The sequence below is a fragment of the Loxodonta africana genome, chromosome 24 (genome assembly GCF_030014295.1).
Source record: "Loxodonta africana isolate mLoxAfr1 chromosome 24, mLoxAfr1.hap2, whole genome shotgun sequence".
Taxonomy (NCBI): domain Eukaryota; kingdom Metazoa; phylum Chordata; class Mammalia; order Proboscidea; family Elephantidae; genus Loxodonta; species Loxodonta africana.
In genome coordinates, this window is record NC_087365.1 from 41426522 (window position 1) to 41445833 (window position 19312).

At 42.1% G+C, this 19312-nt stretch overlaps 1 protein-coding gene across 1 annotated transcript in view; it reads right to left on the reverse strand.

Moving 5' to 3' along the window:
- PTPRT (protein tyrosine phosphatase receptor type T) overlaps nucleotides 1–19312 on the reverse strand; it is a 1291533-nt gene that overhangs the window by 93749 nt on the left and 1178472 nt on the right. Inside the window, exon 16 of the mRNA XM_064276097.1 lies at nucleotides 10333–10523. Coding sequence (XP_064132167.1) covers nucleotides 10333–10523 — 191 coding nt within the window. The remainder of the gene's footprint in view (nucleotides 1–10332; nucleotides 10524–19312) is intronic.

The window sequence follows — 19312 nt, forward strand, 5'->3', positions numbered from 1 at the left end:
AGGATATACACAGCAGAACATACACCAATTCAATAGTTTCTACATGTACCATTCAGTGACATGATTACATTCTTCGAGTTGTACAACCATTATCCTCCTCCTTTTCCGAGTTGCTCCCCCTCCATTAACATAAACTCACTGCATCCTAGGTTCAAATTTTTTGTTTGTTTCCAAGCTTCGCTGTTCCCTCTGTCACACATGCATTCTTGTACTTAGCCTTTTTCACTTTTTTTTTTTGACTTGTTGTCTTATCCTTTGTGAAGTCTCACTCATTGCTCTTGGCGGTAATAACCGACAAAAAAAACAAAAAGACTACACCTTGGCCTCTGCTGCCCTTACCCCTCTGTCTCCAAAGCATTTTCAGTAGAGTTCTGTTAAGTAATTACATGTGTGGTAAGACTGGGCGCTTCCTTCAAAACAGGGCCTTTATTTTCTTTGTTTAGTGTTCTAATTATCTCCAGTGCCTAACACAGTAGGCACTGCAAGGTACACGGTAGGCACACGGTAAGTATTTCTGGTCAAGTTAATGCTTATTAATATAGAATATACTAAGCTTCAGTGTTCTACATAGGGCTTTGAACTGATTGTTCTGGTTCAAACCCCCGCTGAGAATTTTCATGTCCACCCCAGATATACTGAATCAGAATCTACATTTTAACAAGATCCCCGGGTGATTCTTATGTACAATATAATTTGAAAATCACCACTTTACTAGTGGTTCTCAGAATTGGTCCCTAACTAGTAGCATTAGCATCACCTGGGAACTTGTTAGAAAGGCAAATTCTCAGTAGCGGTTCAAACTGGAACAAACCAGTTTGAAGCCCTGGTTCCATGCCAACCGTGTGGTCAGACACTTAACAGGAAACTGGGATCTAGAGAGGGAAGAGTCTTTCCCAAGAGCGCCCAGCATGTTAGGGGCAGATTGAGAGCCGGGTTGCAACTCTTGGTTAAGGGATTTTTCTACAGTATCACCTGAAAATTGCTCACTTGGTTGGGGAGAGAGTTCCTGTATTAAACACAGAATTTATAAGTTGCACAATAAAAGTAGGCTAAAAGGGAAAGGACTGAGTTAATAGTTTCTCCTCCATGAGCTCTTTCCTACCAGAAAAACTTCCAAGTCTTAAACTCAAGGGCTACTGATGCCTTTTGGCTACCCTTTAAGGAGTGGCCCGTTTTCTGCTTTATTGTAATCCAGAGGGGAGGCGTGAAATGAGAAGGGGGAGCCCAGGTTTTCTTATTTTGGTCATCATGAGTTTCCAGAGTTGAAAAACAATCCTGGTTTTCTCTTTCATTATTTGGGCTTCTGCCACTAATTCCTCATGCCCTACCCAGAACTGCTCTTATCTGCACAATGAGGACCTGGAGATGACTCTCCAGTGTCACCTTCAGGGGGATGTTCTATGATTGTTACTAAACCAGGAGGGAAAACATTGTAGAAGAAGCAGAGGGTGTGCCTGTAGGTGGCTCTGAGCAGAGAAGAGGGCACCATAGGATGACCTGAAGCATCCATCTCCATGTTTAAGCATCCATCTCCATGTTTACACCCTATTAGAAAGCTGCCTGCCTGCCATCAACATAGATGACTAAAAAGAAAGATGGTGACACTGGCCTCTCCCCACAAAATTCATCTTCACAGCGTGTCCACCCAGAGCCGGAAAGTGAACAAATGTTTGTTCTTCATTAGACTGCATCATATTCCTCACAGCTGTTCCTTGTTGCCTTAAATAGTCTTAATGGCGCTGTAATAACCAGATACCTTCTGGTTGCCCTACTGGGCTCATCCATTCATTACAATGACAGACTGCCTGGATAGGATTGGCAGTAAAGACGCTTCTCTTCCTTCTCTCCATCTCAGAACCGCCTCTTCCTGTTATCGCTCATTTGCCCCAAACCCACTACTCTTTTTACTATGATGGCTGTTACACAGACCATCCCACTCTCCAGCTGGTGACTGTTGGCATTCAGTTGCTGGTATGCTTAGTTTTTTTTTTTTTTTTTAGGGAAGGTGGGAGAATTTGGGTTGGGGGAAGTGGACTGGGTAGAGGAGGGACTCTATGGTCCAGAATCATGTGCAGAAGCCCCTGACTTAAATGTGACTCTGTTCCATCAGCAGGGCTAGAATTGAGGGTCATCAAGTGGCTTCATGGGCATCAGATGTGACCTGCAGCAAGCAGAGCAGGTGAGGTGATGGTCTGTGGGCACAAGCAGGGGCCCTTTGGGGACTCTGTGGGTCTCCTTAGGTTAGTGGCTCTCAACCTCAAATGTACATTGTAGTCACCTGGAGAGCTTAAACAACACTAATGCCTGGGTTCCCAACCCCTACCCCTCTGCCTGTAGCCCCATGCCACTGCCTCCTCCATTACTGGGATTCTGATTTAATTTTTCTGAGGTTTTTTTTCCCCAGGTAATTCTAATGTGTATCCAAGATTAAAAACTTCTGAGACTCAGATATGTATGGCTAGTGAAGTTAATTTGCCTTAGGCCTCCTTGAATTATTAGGAGCTCAAGGCCCCTGGTCAATTACAGTTGTTAGGAGTTGAAATATAACTATAGAGGCGTGGCCCTAGAGGGTTTTTGTCCAGTGGGACTCTCAGTGGGAGGAAGGCCCAGCTGGGCAGCCCCCATCCCAGGCCTGGCCAATTGATTTCTGTTTAGACTCAAAGAATATCAGAGAGAGAAGAGCTCATTGACCACTTTGGCCAACCCCCTCACCTTCATTGCATAAATATGTAAACTGAGGCCCAGAAAGAGGGAGTGACCAGGGAGTGACCTGGGCGATCAGGGTCACTCAGATAATTAATGGAAGAGACAGGACTTGAATCCAGGCATTTTGAATCTCAATCCAGGATAATTTATACATTCCTTCAAATAATTGAACGTAAAATATGTAGAAAGACTCAATTTTTAATGCCAAAGAGAATAAGCTGATTTTATGGCTCTATATGCAGAGAATATGAGTGGGCTTGTCTGGGCTGTGGGCCCAGTATCCTGGTTTGGGCAGTCTCATCTTTTCTATGAATTACTGCCCTGGCCACCTACCTGCCTTTGGTCTCCCTGCTGTGATCCACCCCAGGCAGCTATATCTAAAACACAAACCCATCCTTAAAAATCCTGCTTAAACTCTTCAATGGCTCCCCAAGGCCCTTGAATAAAATCCAAACTCCTTAGCCTGACGGATATCCCACTCCATTCTTGCCCCTGGGGACAATTTGAGCCCCATCTCCCTCCTTGCCCCTCCCGTAATTTATGCTCCAAGAATATCCAACTGCTATGGTTCCCCTAACTTCACCTGCTGTGCGCACCCACGTGCCATAGCTCATTCCATTTCCCCTGCCTGGAACACTCTTTGCTGCTGTCATTTGGTTATTCCTATTTCTCAAGCTTCTGTTTAGTTTTTGTCTCTTCCAGAAAGCCACTGGCCATCCATCCTCAGCTCAGGCTTAATGTTCCCAAACCCCACAGGTTCCCATAGTATTCTGGGTATACCCTTATTGTTGCATTTTCCCAAAATATTGAAATGATCAGTTTGTACGTCTATCTCTAAGAATAGACTCTAAGTTCAAGCAAGGGCTCCTATCTATTTCATCTCCTCAGTTTCTAGAACCTAGCCCAATGCCTGACCCATAGAAATTGCTCTAAGTTCTTAAAATTGAAATTCTGTGAGGCTCAGCCTTCGTCCTCATCTAGGTCTACAATCAGTCGCTTGGTGACCTCATCAAATCTCCTGCCTTTAATATCACTTTATGCCAATAAATTTCAAAGTTTTCTTTCCAGCACGGCCTCTTTCCCAAGTTCTAGACCTATATCCCCAGCTAACTACTTGACATATCCTCTAAGATGTCTAATAGACATTGTAAAATCAACATGTTCAGAAGTGAACTCCCAATTGCTCCATCACCCTCAATTCGGCTCTACCTGCAGCTCCTCATCTCTGTTGGTGGCAATGACTCAGGATCAAAGCCTTGGAGTCATCCTTGATTCATCTTTTTCTCTCACATGCCATGTCTAATCTGTCAGGGAATCCTGATGGCTCTATCTTTAAAATATATTCAGTAACAAACACTTCTCTGCTCTTCCATTGGCCATAGTCATTATTTTCTTTCACCTGGGTTACTGCAGTGGCCTCTTAACTGGTCTCTCTGATCTCACACTTGTCTCCCTATGCTCTATTCTCAACTCAAGAGCCAGAATGAGTCTTTCATTATAAGGTCATGTCATGCCACTTGTCTTCTCAAAACTCTGCAGAGACTTTCCATTTCATTCAGAGTCAAGGCCAAAGTCTTCATGATGGTGAGGTCCCTTTTATTTCTCTAATCTCATCTCCTATTACCTTTACCCCTTGCTCACTTCACTCCTGCTGCCACCCTGGCCTCTTTCCACCTCCTTATATATGACAGGTGTATTAGTCCTTTGATCTCAAACACTCTTCTTCAGATATTGGCTTGGGCAAATGCTTCACTTAAATTTAACCTTCTAACTTAAGGACTATCCTTTCTAACCTATTTAATATTGGAACCTCCCTCACTTTATGTCCCAAGAATATACCATCTCCCTTCCCTGGTCTACCTTTTCTTTTTCCATGATACTTGTGGCAGAATGTATTTTCTGCAGATTGTAGTGTATAGTATCTTCGTTCCACATGCTCTTGTAGAACTTTTTAACTCCTCCCCCACCGCCCAAGATATTGATATGATCAGTTTGGCCAATGTAGTCTTATTTCCTTCCCCTACAATCTGGGCAGATTTTACTTGCTTCTAACTAATAGAATATGGTAGAAGTGATGCTGTGACTTCTGAGGCTAGGTTCCAAAAGGTGATGTAGTTACCACCTTGTTAGCTAGGATGATCACCTTTGACGCTCTGGGGCACCATGTAAGAAGTCTAACTATCCTGAAGCCACCATGCTATGAGGAAGCCCCAGCCATCTGAAGAGGCTACATGTAGGTGTTCTAGCTGACAAATCCCTGACCCATAGAATTTATGAGAACAATAAATTGGTTGTTTTATGTCACTAAGATTTGGGGTACTTTGTAACACAGTGTTATGGATTGAATTGTGTTCCCAAAAAGTATGTGTTGTAAATCCTACTACACCTGTGAGAATAGGGTTTTCTTTGTTATGTTAATTAGGCAGTGTTAGTGTAGGGTGTGTTTTAAGTCGATCTCTTTGGAGACATAAAAGAGCAGATTAAACAAGCAGCAAAAAAGCCCAAATGGGGTAAGATAGATGCCACGCCATGTGAGATCTCTATGGAACCAAGAAACAGAAGCTAAAAAGAGGTGAGGACCTTCCCCTAGAGCCAAAAGAAAGAGAAAGCCTTTCCCTGGAGCCAGCATGCTGAATTCATACTTCTAGTCTCCTAAACTGTGAGGAAATAAATTTCTATTTGTTAAAGCCACCCACTTGTAGTATTTCTATTACAAAAAAAATTAAAAAAATTTTTTTTTTTTGTATTACAGCAACAATTAACTAAGACGCACAGCAAAAAGTATTTTTCCCTAACATACTGCCTTATATGATTTACTTATTTTTAAGTCTATTGTTTATTTCCTGTCTCCCTTGATAGCATGTAAGTTTCATGAGGGCTAGAATCTATGTTTTGTTCACTCTTGTATCCCAAATGTTTAGGACAGTCCTTGGAAATAGTAAATACTCAGTAAATATTTTACTTTTTAATTTTTTTATTATAATTTTTTTTCTTTTTTTACTTTTCTGAGTTCCCCTGTATTGTGTGTTGTCCTTCCCTTCACCAAAGTTGACCCTTGTCTACTGTCTACTGATTTGTCCTCCTTCTCCCTTCCCACACTCATAACCATCAAAAAATGCTTTTTCCCTGTTTAAACCTTTTCTTGAGTTCTTATAATAATGACTCATACAATATTTGTTCTTTTGTGACTGCCTTATTTCACCTAGCGTAATGGTCTCCAGATTCCTCCATGTTATGAGATGTTTCGTGGAATCATCATTGTTCTTCATCATTGCATAGTATTCCATTGCTCAGTAAATATTTATCAAACAAATGAGTGATTGTAGAACAGAATTAAAATTCAGAAGGCACAGCTTGTTATAGCTGAGTTGTTGTTGTTAGGTGTCATCAAGTTGGTTCTGACTCATAGCGGCCCTATGTACAATGGAACAAAGCACTGCCTGATCCTGCACCATCCTCATAATCTTTGTTATGCTTGAGCCCATTGTGCAGCCACTGCGTCAATCCATCTCACTGAGGGTCTTCCTCTTTTTTTCTGACCCTCCACCTTACCAAGCATGATGTCCTTCTCCAGGGAACAGCCCCTCCTGTTCAAAGTATGTGAGACAAAGCCTCACCATCCTTGCTTCTAAGGAGCGCTCTGGTTGTACTTCTTCTAAGACAGATTTGTTTGTTCTTCTGGCAGTCCATGGTATGTTCGATATTCTTCACCAACGCCATATTCAAAGGCATTAATTCTTCTTTGGTCTTTCTTATTCATTGTCCAGCTTTCACATGCATTTGAGGTGATTAAAAATGCCATACCTTAGTCCTCAAAGCGATATCTTTGCTTTTTAACACTTGAAAGAGCTCTTTTGCAGCAGATTTGCCCAATGCAATATGCCATTTGCTTTCTTGACTGCTGCTTTCATGCGTGTTGATTGTGGATCCAAGAAAAATGAAATCCTTGACAACTTCAGTATTTTCTCCATTTATCATGATGTTGCTTATTGGTCCAATTGTGCGGATTTTTGTTTTCTTTATGTTGAGGTGCAATCCACACTGAAGGCTGTAGCCTTTGATCTTCATCAGTAAGTGCTTCAAGTCCTCTTCACTTTCAGCAAGCAAGGTTGTGTTATCTACATATCGAAGGTTGTTGATGAGTCTTCCTCCAATCCTGATGTTGTGCTCTTCTTCATATAGTCCAGCTTCTCAGATTATTTGCTCAGTATACAGATTGAATACGTATTATGAAAGGACACAACCCCGATGCACACCTTTCCTGACTTTAAACCATGCAGTATCTGCTTGTTCTGTTTGAATGACTCCCTTTTGGTCTACGTACAGTTTCTGCGTGAGCACAATTAAGTACTCTGGAATTTGCATTCTTCGCAATGTTATCTATAATTTATTATGACCCACACAGTTTAATGCCTTTGTATAGTAAAAAAAAAAAAACAGGTAAACATCTTTCTGGTATTCTCTGCTTTCAGCCAAGATCCATCTGACATCAGCAATGATATCCCTTGTTCCATGTCCTCTTCTGAATCCAGCTTGAACTTCTGGCCATTCCCTGTTGAGGTACTACTGCAACCACTTTTGAATGATCTTCAGCAAAACTTTACTTGTGTGTAATATTAATGATATTGTTTGATTATTTTTGCATTCTGTTTTGAATCACCTTCCTTTTGTATAGGCACAAATATGGATCTTTTCCAATTGGTTTGCCAGGAAGCTGTCTTCCAAATTTCTTGGCATAGATGAGTCAGTACCTCCAGCGTTGCATCCACTTGTTGAAACATCTTAATTGGTATTTTGTCAATTCCTAGAGTCTTGTGTTTCTCTGTGATTGCTTTCAGTCCAGGCTATAGCTGAGAGGTCCCTTAATTCCCAACTTGTCAAATTCACACATTTTTTTGTGAAAAAAAAAAAAAAAAAAAACAGAGCAGTTTAAAAGTGTGACAGCAATAAAAAGAGCACATGGCATGTAAGTGCCAGAGCAGGATTAGAGGCCCAGGAGTCTTATCTCCTCAATAGGACACAGAGCCTTCAAGGAGATCTGTGCCTCTTATGCTCAGGATGAAGATTCTAGATATCACAGGAACCTGGATGATCAAAGCAATATCCAGTTACCTTCCAGGAAAGGGCACTACACGTTGTGGGAAGACTGCCATTAACAATGTTTTCCAATTAACCCTGAGTTAATCAGAAAATGCCATTAGCTATAAACTAAGCATTCCAGCCAACTGATTAATATAATTTGAACTAATTGAGGGCAAGGCTAGCCTGAGTTAGAGATATTTCTGGTGAAGTTCAAATGGTGCAATAACATGCGTTGTTTCCTCTCTTCTTACAAAAGCAGTTCGTTTCCATGCTAACAAGTTTAGAAAATACAAAAAAGGTACAAAGAAGAAATAAAAAACCAACCCAAATCCCACTGCACAGGGATGAACATTTTCAAAAGTGGTATCATTCAAAATAGACTGGAAGGAAATGCCCCCAAATAATCAAATACATCTGTATTCCTGCTTCCACATTTTAGATCCCAAGTTCTTAGAACAGCCCTTCTCAGCCTTTGACCACTTGTCTCCCTTTCTGATAAGTCACATACCTTCCTTAATGTTATTCGAAATATTTAATATTTAACAAATTAAGTATCATGACTAAAAACTTATTAAACCATCACGATACTGAATGTGCTTTTTTTCTAAACAACACATGCTCTCTTGACAACCCCTCACCAAAAAGACCCGCATGTGTGTGTTAGTGAGAGCACACACACACACACACACACACACACACACACACCCCTGCATGCAGCCACAGTGAACAGTCTTTACTTTAAAGGATTGGGGCCATCCATCCAACCCCTGAGTTTTACTTGTGGAGCAAATAAGAACCAGATATGGGAGGTGATAAGGTAATGTGAAGCATCCTATGATCTCCTTTAGCTCTTATCCCAACATCCTTCCAAGATTTGCAGCCTGAGTACATGAAAAATGCTGTTTTACTTAGGCCATATTTGAAATTAACTGCTGATTTTCCTAAGCTAGTAATTACTCACATGCTTTGCCATAAACTTTTTTGTACTCATAAACGTGTCAAACGTGCCCCTTGCCACCATGCTTTATACTACCGTAAGGTTTTAGGACCAGACAGGCCCTTAGAAATCATCTTATCCAAACTCGTCATTCAGCTAATGAATTTTAAAACTCAGGAAAATGATATGCTAAGATCACACAGTTTATTGTATGGTTATCCAGCTGTCTGGACCCCCAGGTTGGCACAATTTTCAAGACTTCACAAGACTTCTGAAATGTTGCTTGGTAAGCTCTTTCTCAGAACATAGTAGCCTGAGAGATAAACTTAGTGTGCGTTATCAAGCTTTCCAAATGTGTGATGTCTGAGTCAATGAGTTGTCACTTCACATAGTGAAAACAAGCTGAACACAGCTGGGGTACACACTAACGTGTAGGAAAAACAACAAAAAACAAAAAAACTAGTCCATGTAACTCAGAGCCTGCCACAGAGTAGATGCTACAAAGGTATTCTGGGAAGGAAGGAGGGGAGGGAGAGAGAGGGGACGTGAAAAGCAAAGAAAGAGATGTTTGTTGTAACAGCTGGCTGCAGCTGGATGCAGACCTGCACAGGAAGGCAGCAGAATTCCTTCTGGGAAGTGATCTGCTCTTTGGTTGAGGGAAACATCTTAATGAGTTTTTCCTTCTGTTTTATTTTTTGTTTGTAAAAGAAGAGGCCTATTGGGCAAGGCCTGAAACAAAAGAGACAAAAAAAAAAAAGCTAAATTGTTCCACATGATAAAGGCAGGAATTTGGGAGTCCTTTTCCTGGCTATTGGAAAAGGAGGAAGTTTTGAGGATACAGGAAAGAATTTTTGAGAGGCAGGTGGAGAGAGCTGCCAAGAGGGCAGAACCTTAGGGGGACTTTCCAGCGATGTGAATGGTTAAGAACAACAGTGCTGTATTAAGGTACTTCTGTACCCTGCTGCAGTCTTCCTCTGTTCATCCTAAACCTCAGTAACAACCACTACCCACAAATCCTGTATGTAGAGATGCTTTGAGGAGAAAAGAAAGGGATGTCTAATGCAGGAGTGAGGAGAAGGTGCAGAGAGAGAGGACAGCAGTCGTTGAAGATGAGGTATTGAGTTGGAAGATTGTGAACCCAACGTAGGCATGAATATGGGGTAAGAGGCGACCAGGAATAAAGATGCCTCCCCGAAATCATTGGCAGGAGAGATTTTCTGAGTTTTCTACAGTATGAGAGCCATTCTATTTTGATCTCGATATTGACTGGATATTGAAGGGAGGTGTGGCTCCACATGGGTAGAAATTTGGGGGATAACTGAGTTAGGAAAGGAAGAGAAAGAAGGAAGGAGAGAAAAAGGAAGTATGAATCTTTTAGCGTGGTGCTTCTCAAATAAAATGTGCATACAAATCACCTAAAATTCTTGGTGAAATGTATGTTCTGATTTGGTAGATCTGGGCTGGGGCCCGAGATGCTGCATTTCCAACAAGTCCCTAGGTGATTCTGATGTGCCTGGCCTGGGGACCACACTTTGAGTAGCAAGGCTTTAGCACACAAATAAGCTTCTGAACCCATCTAGAAGTTTTCCCACTGGTTGGTCTCTTACCTCGTATTCCTCCTTGAAACCGTAGCCCTGGCCTCTCTTCATCTGGGTGATGTGCTGCAGCAAGTCAGCCACCCGGATGGCAGGCTGGAACTGGTCCCGGGGGTAGCTCATCTCCACAGGGTCGCAGGTACGGTAGGGGTGAGTCTGGATGGTGAGAGTGGGCTGGGACAGCTCCCCACGGCTGCCATCTGCTTCAAAGAGAGGGAGATGGAACAGACCATCACCTATGGACTTGTGCTTTGCCTTCCCCAGCTTGGCCTGAGGAGGGTGGAGGGAACTAAGAACTCAACTGATTCAGGAAATCGTGAGGGTAGAGACACTGTTCCCTTGGCATGGCTGTGCTGGTAGATTTAAAAACTGAAACAAACCAATGAACAAAATAACCCTCGGTTCATTTCTATTTCAAGGGTGCATATTGATTGAGCAAAGACAAAGTTTCAGGTTGACTGTCAACCCCTGCCTTTCTCAGTCCTTCGTCCAGGCTTATTGGGATGGTCTTGGCCAATATGGCTAATCCCAGAACCAGTAAGAAGTCAGACAGGCTAGATATCAGGAGAACCCTCCTGTCTGGGGAGTAGGGTGCCTGAAAATAGCCTCTACTGCCTGCCTGCAGGTGAGGAGAACCTCAGGTCTCTGGAGATGAGAGCCATGGGTTTGCTTCTGGTCCATTGGCCTATGTCCCTCTGACCTGGTTTCTCTACTACTTTGTTTCCTTTGGGTTGTACAGTGGGAGGAATTGGAGCCAGCCTTGGACTTCTAGGTAGCAGGGACTTTGACCCTCCCAGCTGCTTTCTCCAGCTATGGGCTTTGCAACAGTGACCACCTTCTTCTGCCAGTTGTCTAGTTTCTCGACCACTTAATGCTGTTGATCCACAGAAGCATCACTCTGAACTCACTTTGCAGGTAGGGAAGCCTGAAACTTTCACCTTGGTCATGCCAGATACTTCCTCCAGGCCTGGACTCTATGCCTCATCTCCTTCATAGAATCTTTTCTTGCTATAGGCTCTATACTCTCCCCTGATGGGAACTGTTGATACTCAATGAGTTGCTCTAACTGCCTTCTGTTAGTTTGGCCAACCTAGAAACTGATGCCTGTTCAGATTGGGTTTGAATTCCTTGGTTCCCTTAGACCAGTAAAACCAATTTCTTGGTCTGCCACCTCCCTGCCAGGCATACATTGTCAGCCTTTAAGGGCCAGTTTATTTTCCCCAGAACCATCTAGGCTTGGTTCCCCTCCACCCCCAACCTCCTCTCAAAAGGCATGGGCAGTCTACACCCTGAACCATCCTGTCTGAGCATGCGCCAGATGAGAACCACCACACTGATACGTTTCCCCCAGATGTTTGCAGTTACTGCAAGGCCCATGCCATACTCCTTCCCTAGGAAGCTTAGCACATATTCCTGATTTTCTGCAACTCGTCTTTTCAAAATCCATGTTCCCTTTGGCTTGTTTGTCTTTCATGTCACAATAATCCACCACACATACTGGTAAATTCTATATGTGAAGGCAAACTCTACTGCTGTGCGACAGTAGGCAGCAAGACTGTTTCTAGTAAGGAAAGGATTGAGTTGCCGTCAAGTTGATTCCTACTCACGGCAACCCCATGTGTGTCGGAGTAAAGCTGTGCTTTACAGGGTTTTCAGTGGCTAAGTTTTCAGAAGTAGATTGCTAGGCCTTTCTTTTCAGGTGCCTCTGGGTGGACTTGAACCTCCAACCTTTCGGTTGGCAACTAAACATTTAATGGTTTGAGCTACCCAGGGATACAAAGAAAACATAGCGGAAGGTCATGTCTGGGCTGTATGTTTTCTAGGGTGACCAACTCATTGCAGTTTGCCTGGCACTTTCCTGGTTTTGCACTGTAAGTGCGGCATTTTGGGAACCACATCAGTGCAGGGCAAACTGCATAGTTGTTAACCCTAATGTTTTCGCCTGTGTCTATGGAGTGGGGACTTTTCTTATTTTTCCATCCTTGTGCCTGCCCTCACATATTAGCTCCGCCAAGGAGTTACTAATCTGATTGGTTTAAACTTGAGACACTGATTGAGTCACACCTTACTAATTGGTGGGGTCACCGTATGGACAGTGTGACCCTGTCATGGATTGAATTATGTCCCCCCAGAAAATGTGTGTATCAGTTGGGCTGGGCCATGATTCCTGGTGTTGTGTGATTTTCCTGTAGGTTGTAAATCCTGCCTCTGTGATGTTAATAAGGGAAGATGGGTGGTGATTGTGTTAGGCTGGATTCAACCTAGAAGACTGGTTTGTGTCTTGAGGCAATCTCTTGAGATATAAAAGCAGAGAGACAGAGGGACCTCATACCACCAAGAAAGCAGTGCAGGGAGCAGACCTCGTCCTTTGGACCCAGGGTCCCTGCACAGAAAAGCCCTAGTCTGGGGAACATTGAGGAGAAGGCCGACAAAGAGAGAAAGCCTTCCCCTGGAGCTGATACCCTGAATTTGGACTTTTAGCCCACCTTACTGTGAGAAATTAAATTCCTTTTTGTTAAAGCCATCCACTTGTGGTGTTTCTGTTATAGCAGCACTAGATCACTAAGACAGACCTCTAACACTTCCTGATTCAATGTGGTAAGAAAACATACCATGGCAGGGCCTGGCCCTTTGAGACCAGCTCAAACACCCCTGAACTGCCAACGGAATGACCTAGAGGATGTAGATGTATACCCAAGGATGCAGGGTCCAGACAAGATGTTGGCAAAAACTTCCTGACTGCACATAAGATAAACACTGCTTACTTTTTTGCTCGGGATTTTAAGCAACAGGTAGACACATCTTCACTGGCATTGCTTAAATGTAGCACTTGGCTAATGTGGGGGCTACTTCCCTTCTCCTTCACACTATGTGATCATGAGTTTGACTTATTGAGAACCCACTATGTGCCAGAAACTCTGGTAGGCACTGGCAATGTAGAAAGAAATACAGATTCTACCCTCATGGTCTTGATAGCCTAGTAGGGAAAACAGACAAGAAGGGCCATCTGAAGCAAAAGAACAAAAGCTTGAGAGGCCAAAGCACATTTAGGTAAGACAAGGAGACATGGAGTGAAGGCTGTAGGTGGAAATGCAATGGAAGCAAAGCTATAAGATGCAGTGAGGCAGATCCAGAATGATAGTGAAAGTACAGGGATCTTGAAGCGTGTGAAGCTGTTGAAGGATTTTAAGAAGATTCCCTTTCCTTAAAGATTCACACTATTTCTTGTAGGTGTGCCAGGTGTCATGGATATGCGGTGTCCTTCCGATGAATATCACTCCTGTGATGATGTGTTAGGGTTGATGTGGAGAGGAAAGGAGCCCTTAGGTTTGTTTCTTTAGATTCTACATTTCATGAGTCAAAGGAGAGAATGAACCAGAGTCAGTGACCAGAGCCCTGGGAGTGTTTCCTATCTAAACCCACTGTCATATCTGGGACAGACTTCTTCAGAGACCCATGGTCTTCCAAAGGACCTGGGGTCTAGGCTGCATGGGAGACAGGCTGCCTAGCAAAGGCAGGCTTCCTAGGAACGAGCACCTTGCAATTTTTGTGAGATGCCAAATGTTTCCAAAACCAAATAGCTATCAATATGGATATTTTCCCTAAACACATTGCTAGACAGACTGTAAACTCGGCATCAGCAAAACCAACAGTGGAATGGAAAATAAATGCGTTGGCAATTTAACAACTTGTATCGTTGTAACATTTGTAATAATGTCAATGCCAGTGCTAATGATGCTATGAGGACTCGGAACCAAGGGATTTGCAAGGTTTATTAATTCAAGTAGTCGGACTCCCTTTTCCAATGTCTCTTACCTCACCTATCCCCTTATTAACCTCCGATAATGCAGAAGTGATGGCTTTTATCACACCCCATTTCACCAGATGCACTATACTTAATTTTCCATCATTAGGTTTAATGAAAACCCAATTTCACAACTCGTTTCTCTCAGGAACCTACAAGTAACGCTACGTTTTTATCAGCTCCAATTAAAAAACGTTATGATGTTCCTGTTCGAGGGGGAGCCTTAAAACTAATGTGCTATTCTGCTGCTAATTCAATGAGGGTGCTGGAACTCACATGCTCACCATAAAATGTCACTCAAACCAGCTGGCCCAGGGAGAGAACATTTTTCTCCTCACCAGACCCTTAATTTTCATGCCATTTCAACTTCTCGTTTATGGGTCTTGCATGTTTATTTATCACATAATAATATTCTGGATTTCTTTTGCACTTTTATGTAGCTGTTGCCCAAGCTTGTGAATTCCCCTACAATAATTCTTTCCACTGTCTGTGAGAGGCTTGTGGGGCGGGTTGAGGGATTTTGGTGACATGTATGAGTTACCACTGCCCACTTCTGATTCCATCTTTCTGTCTCTTTACCATCTCCTCTTCTTTCTTCAGTCCCCTAAGTGTAGTCCTTCCTTGGAATCTTGTCTTTGACCTCTCTCTCTCCCTTTTATCCCCTTGCTTCTAGTCTTTAGAGGCTTCCCTTTAACTCCGGCCGCATATTTCCAATTACTTGCTAGGAATTGTCTCTCTAGCTGTTCGACAAACATTTATTGAGTACCTATATTGTACAAAGCACCATGTTAGATATCATGTACATATAGGAGGGTGAGGAAGGTGTGTTTGGAGAAAGATAAGCACACCACAGCTCTTGCAGATGGAGAGAAGACCAGATAAGGTGTGCAGAAACAAGTCTAACAAAGGTAGGAAGGGATTGGAGCCATAGCAGGCAGGCAGGAGATGTGCTGCAGAAGTAGGTACCACAGGAAGGTTTCCAAAACTTTAGGCATTAGGGCACCACCTTTCTGGTTTGGGCCATAACTGTGTACCATCTGTATGAGCTCTGTCCAGTAGAACTTTCTGTGATGATGTTCTATATCTGTGCTGCCCAATATGGTAACCATGCGGCGACTGAGCACACGAAATGTGACTAGTTTGACTGAGGTGCTGAATTCTTAATTTTGTTGAATTTCAATTTATTTACATTTAAATAGCCACAGGTAGTCATTGACTACTTTCTTGGGCGGCACCAAAAAATCAAACCAAACCCATTGCCCTTGAGTAGATTCCGACTCATAGTCATCCTACAGGACAGAGTAGAACTGCCCCGTAGGATTTCCAAGGAGGGGCAGGCGAATTCAAACTGCTGACCTTTTGGTTAGCAGCCGTAGCTCTTAACCACTTTGCCACCAGGGCTCCACTGGGCAGCACAGATCTAGAGAAAGAAAGAGAAAGGGAGAGAGCTCTGGAGTCACATAGTGGGGAAGGTCTAGAGCAGTGCCATCCAGTGTATAATGTGAGCCACATATGTAACTTAAGGCTTTTCTCAAAGCAACATCAAGTAAGAAAAAAAATGGGTGAAATTAATTTCAATAATACATTTTATTTAACATAATATATTAATCTATTTCTGATGTATATCAGCATCTATTTCTTGTTTCATTTATCACAATTCCTCTCAAATCCCCGTGCTCCTTAGGGTAAGAGAGCAGGATGAATGGGTAAATATTTAGCAGCTGCTTATTGGGAGGGGCGGCTGAGAGTGGAGGGAAGGTTTGAGGTGGGGATGTGGCTGAGTTACCGGCTTGGAGTGGGGTTAGGTTTGGGGGTATGATTAGAGCAAACACTGTGGGCCTGTGCCAGTTGTGGTCATTAGGGTCAAAACATAGAATCTGAAGACAAAACCTGGATTCAGATATGGACTTCACAACTTTCTAGCCATGGGGCCTCAAGTAAGTTACATTGAGCCTAACAGTTTATTTATAATTGTTGATGGCAATGATGATAATAGTAATATAATGATGCTGATGATGTGTTTCATCTAAGAAAGTTGTTGTAAGGGCTTCATTAGGGGTTCCACTGGAAGAAGCCACAAAGTGCAGCTGGTCAGCAGTCAATGCCTCATTCCTCCCCCCGCCCCATACCAAAGAAATCTCAAGAAAATATGCAAAGTCATAATAGCACTGAAATCTAAGTGTCAACTAACCTAGTGTCAGAATTTGGGAAGAATGTCCACTAATTATAGCACTATCACACCTTACGTGGGATTAAGCTTTAAAGTCTGCAAGAAGGTGAAAATTTCATCTTGTGAAAATTTCTTTAAAATCTCCAGAATTGCACAAAATCATTTTTCAACTCATTCAACACAGGCAATTTTCCTCCCAGAGTGAGAAGAGATTACAATTTCTTTGGTGAAACAGCAGATGAAATATTTGGCTTGTGTTTAGAAGCCACATTGTAAGAAAAATATGTACTATATTTTGGAATTCTAAACATGTATTAAGGATAGGGTATGCAATTTGTGACCCCTAAGGAACAATAGAGTCACATCCCCCGTCCCATAATCATTCCGGGACATGCTCTCACTGAATGTAATGACAAATGGACTTACCTTCTCTCTGTTTCATGTGTTTGACCAAATGCATAGAGCTGAACTTGCAAGACTAACAGTAAGTAGAATGTCACTCCACTGTGTCATGTTCTATGGAGCTGAAATGGATATCATACAGTTGGCAATTGACATTGATATACTTTATTAATTGAGGTAAAGCAAACCCACTAGCCTGCAGGTTGGAAAGGAAATGCTTTATCTTTTCTCATTTTCTTCCTTGGGATCAGAGGATCAAAGACACTCGCAACCAAATACTGGGTGTGGAGTATCTCTGAGGTGACTAAGCTTTTTCTCCTCCTCAGTCCCCTTCATTGGAGTCTCTGACATGACAAAGACAAGAGGATGGACAAAGACCTTTGAACTCCAGGATGCAGATTCAGCAGTTGAAAAAAAAAAATTGTGATGAAAAGAGTCATGGGGGAAGTACATCCTGGATTAATTTACTCTTTCTGATAAAGAAATCATCCTTCTCTTTTTCAGAAGAGCATGAACTCCTTCTTCCCCAGCACTCATCCCAGTTGGGAGAATGGTTGTTTGACACTACAGATGGGGATGGGGGCTCTGACTATCTCTTATACCACCTGCTTAAGCCACAACAAAAGGGCAACGATGATAATCCACCTGCTCTGTTTATTGGCAAATACCAGGTCTGGAGAGACCACTCCCCCTCTAAAGTTAAGTAAACAGACAAAACAAAATGGAGTCTTTAAAAATTTTCCACAGAATTCAAAAATAAGCAAAATGGTACTTTGGATACAGAGAAAAATATAACTTCCCAAGAAATAAAAGCAGTCAACGTTGGATGTTTATTCAGAAACCATCCCCCACCTTCTTCCTTTCTGGCAGAGCCCCCAAATTAGTTTGGGTATCCACACATTCCCCATGTAACTGTTGGGGGTGGGGGGGGAATGAGTCTATTACCAGATCTAGGGGCAAATCCTGATTTCCATAAGCCAATCAAGGTGTTTACAGCTTTCCTTACCAGTGTTTGGTTTAGGTGACCAATATGATGAGAGGGAAGTTTCATAGAAGGCTTCTAGGAAAGATTTCCTTGCCCCTAAGAAGGATACTACAAGGGTTCCTCTTCGCCTCTGGACATTACCGTCTCTGGATGTGATGCCTACAATGGCTAAAACAATCTTGCATCCATGAGGGGAACCATGCTGAGGGCAATGCCAACAGAAGATGACAGAGTGGAGAGTGGGCCGAAAATTTGGGTATCTCTTTCGGCTAGTCCTGGAATCTGCTCTAACTTTTGCCTTCCTGTTCTGTGGGATAACACATTAACTTACTGTTTAAGCCAATTTGATTTGGAGTTTTCTGTTACTGATATTTTTACCTATACCATTGAAAGTAGAAGTGCATTTTACAATGCATGAATTATGTTGAACCCTGAAAATATTATGTGGAGTAAAATAAGTTAGTCACAAAAGGGCAAATATTGTATGAACCCACTTATCAGAAATATGTAGAATAGGCATGTATATAGAGACCTGAGTTTATTAGTGGTTACCAGTGGGCATACAGGAAGGAGGGAGAAAGGAGGACTCAAATGCTCAGGGAACACTGAGCTTCTGTTAAGGGCAATGGTATAATTTGGTAATGGATAAGGGTAATGGCTGAACAACATGATGAACATAATCAGTGTAACTGAATGGTAGATATGAAAACTGTTGAAATATCAAATGCATATTTGCCACAATAATTAAAAAAAATTTTTTTTAACAAAATAAAGGAAGTGAAATAATAATACACAACAAATTTTTAAACAACATCAAGCTAAGGAGATTCTAGGAAAATATCTGTCAGATGAGACAAGATTTTAAGGAAACCAAAATATAATAGAAGAACTAAAAAAGATGTCAAAATCTAGAATATGCATAAGCAACACAAGCAGGAATTTCTGGAGAATTCATTTGAGAACCTTGCAGGTGAAAAGGCCAGGGAATGAGAACAATGAGATCTACATTTCCTCTGTATCTGCTTTCTGCTCATGTGTTCATGTGTGAGGAAGGCAACAAAAAGACATTCTCAGTAAAAAGAAAACAGACATATAAAAGACAGATAATTGGTGTTACCAAAGAAGAGAACAGAATAACTGGAACAGAAGCAGTAATAAAGGGTACAATGTAAAAACAGCTCTTTGGCAGAATAAAAATCTGAATCTTCAAATTTAAAGAGTTCTCGACGTACAACTTAAAAATAGGACCCAAATCCTGACACAATGGTCTTAACATTATAGGTGTAGAAATACTCCGACATTTAGGCTGAAAAATATGGATATCTGTAAAGGAATGGACTCATGCTAGTCATATTTTCTCTTGCCAAAATATAAATGCCAGAAAGTAATAGAACAGAATTTTTGAGGGGACCCCCAAATTATACACAGATATCAGCTGCTTTTCATTTCTGAGGCTACAGAAAGATATTCTCTGATACAGAGATTCAGAAATATTGCTGCCTCTGATTCTTTTCCAGGGGATGTGGGAGGTGAGGAAATTAGTCAAAGATGTGATCTAGTTAAATGTGAAATAAGGAAAAATGAGAAACTGAAGACTGGAGAGGGTCATGTTATAAAAGAAGTGATTTGG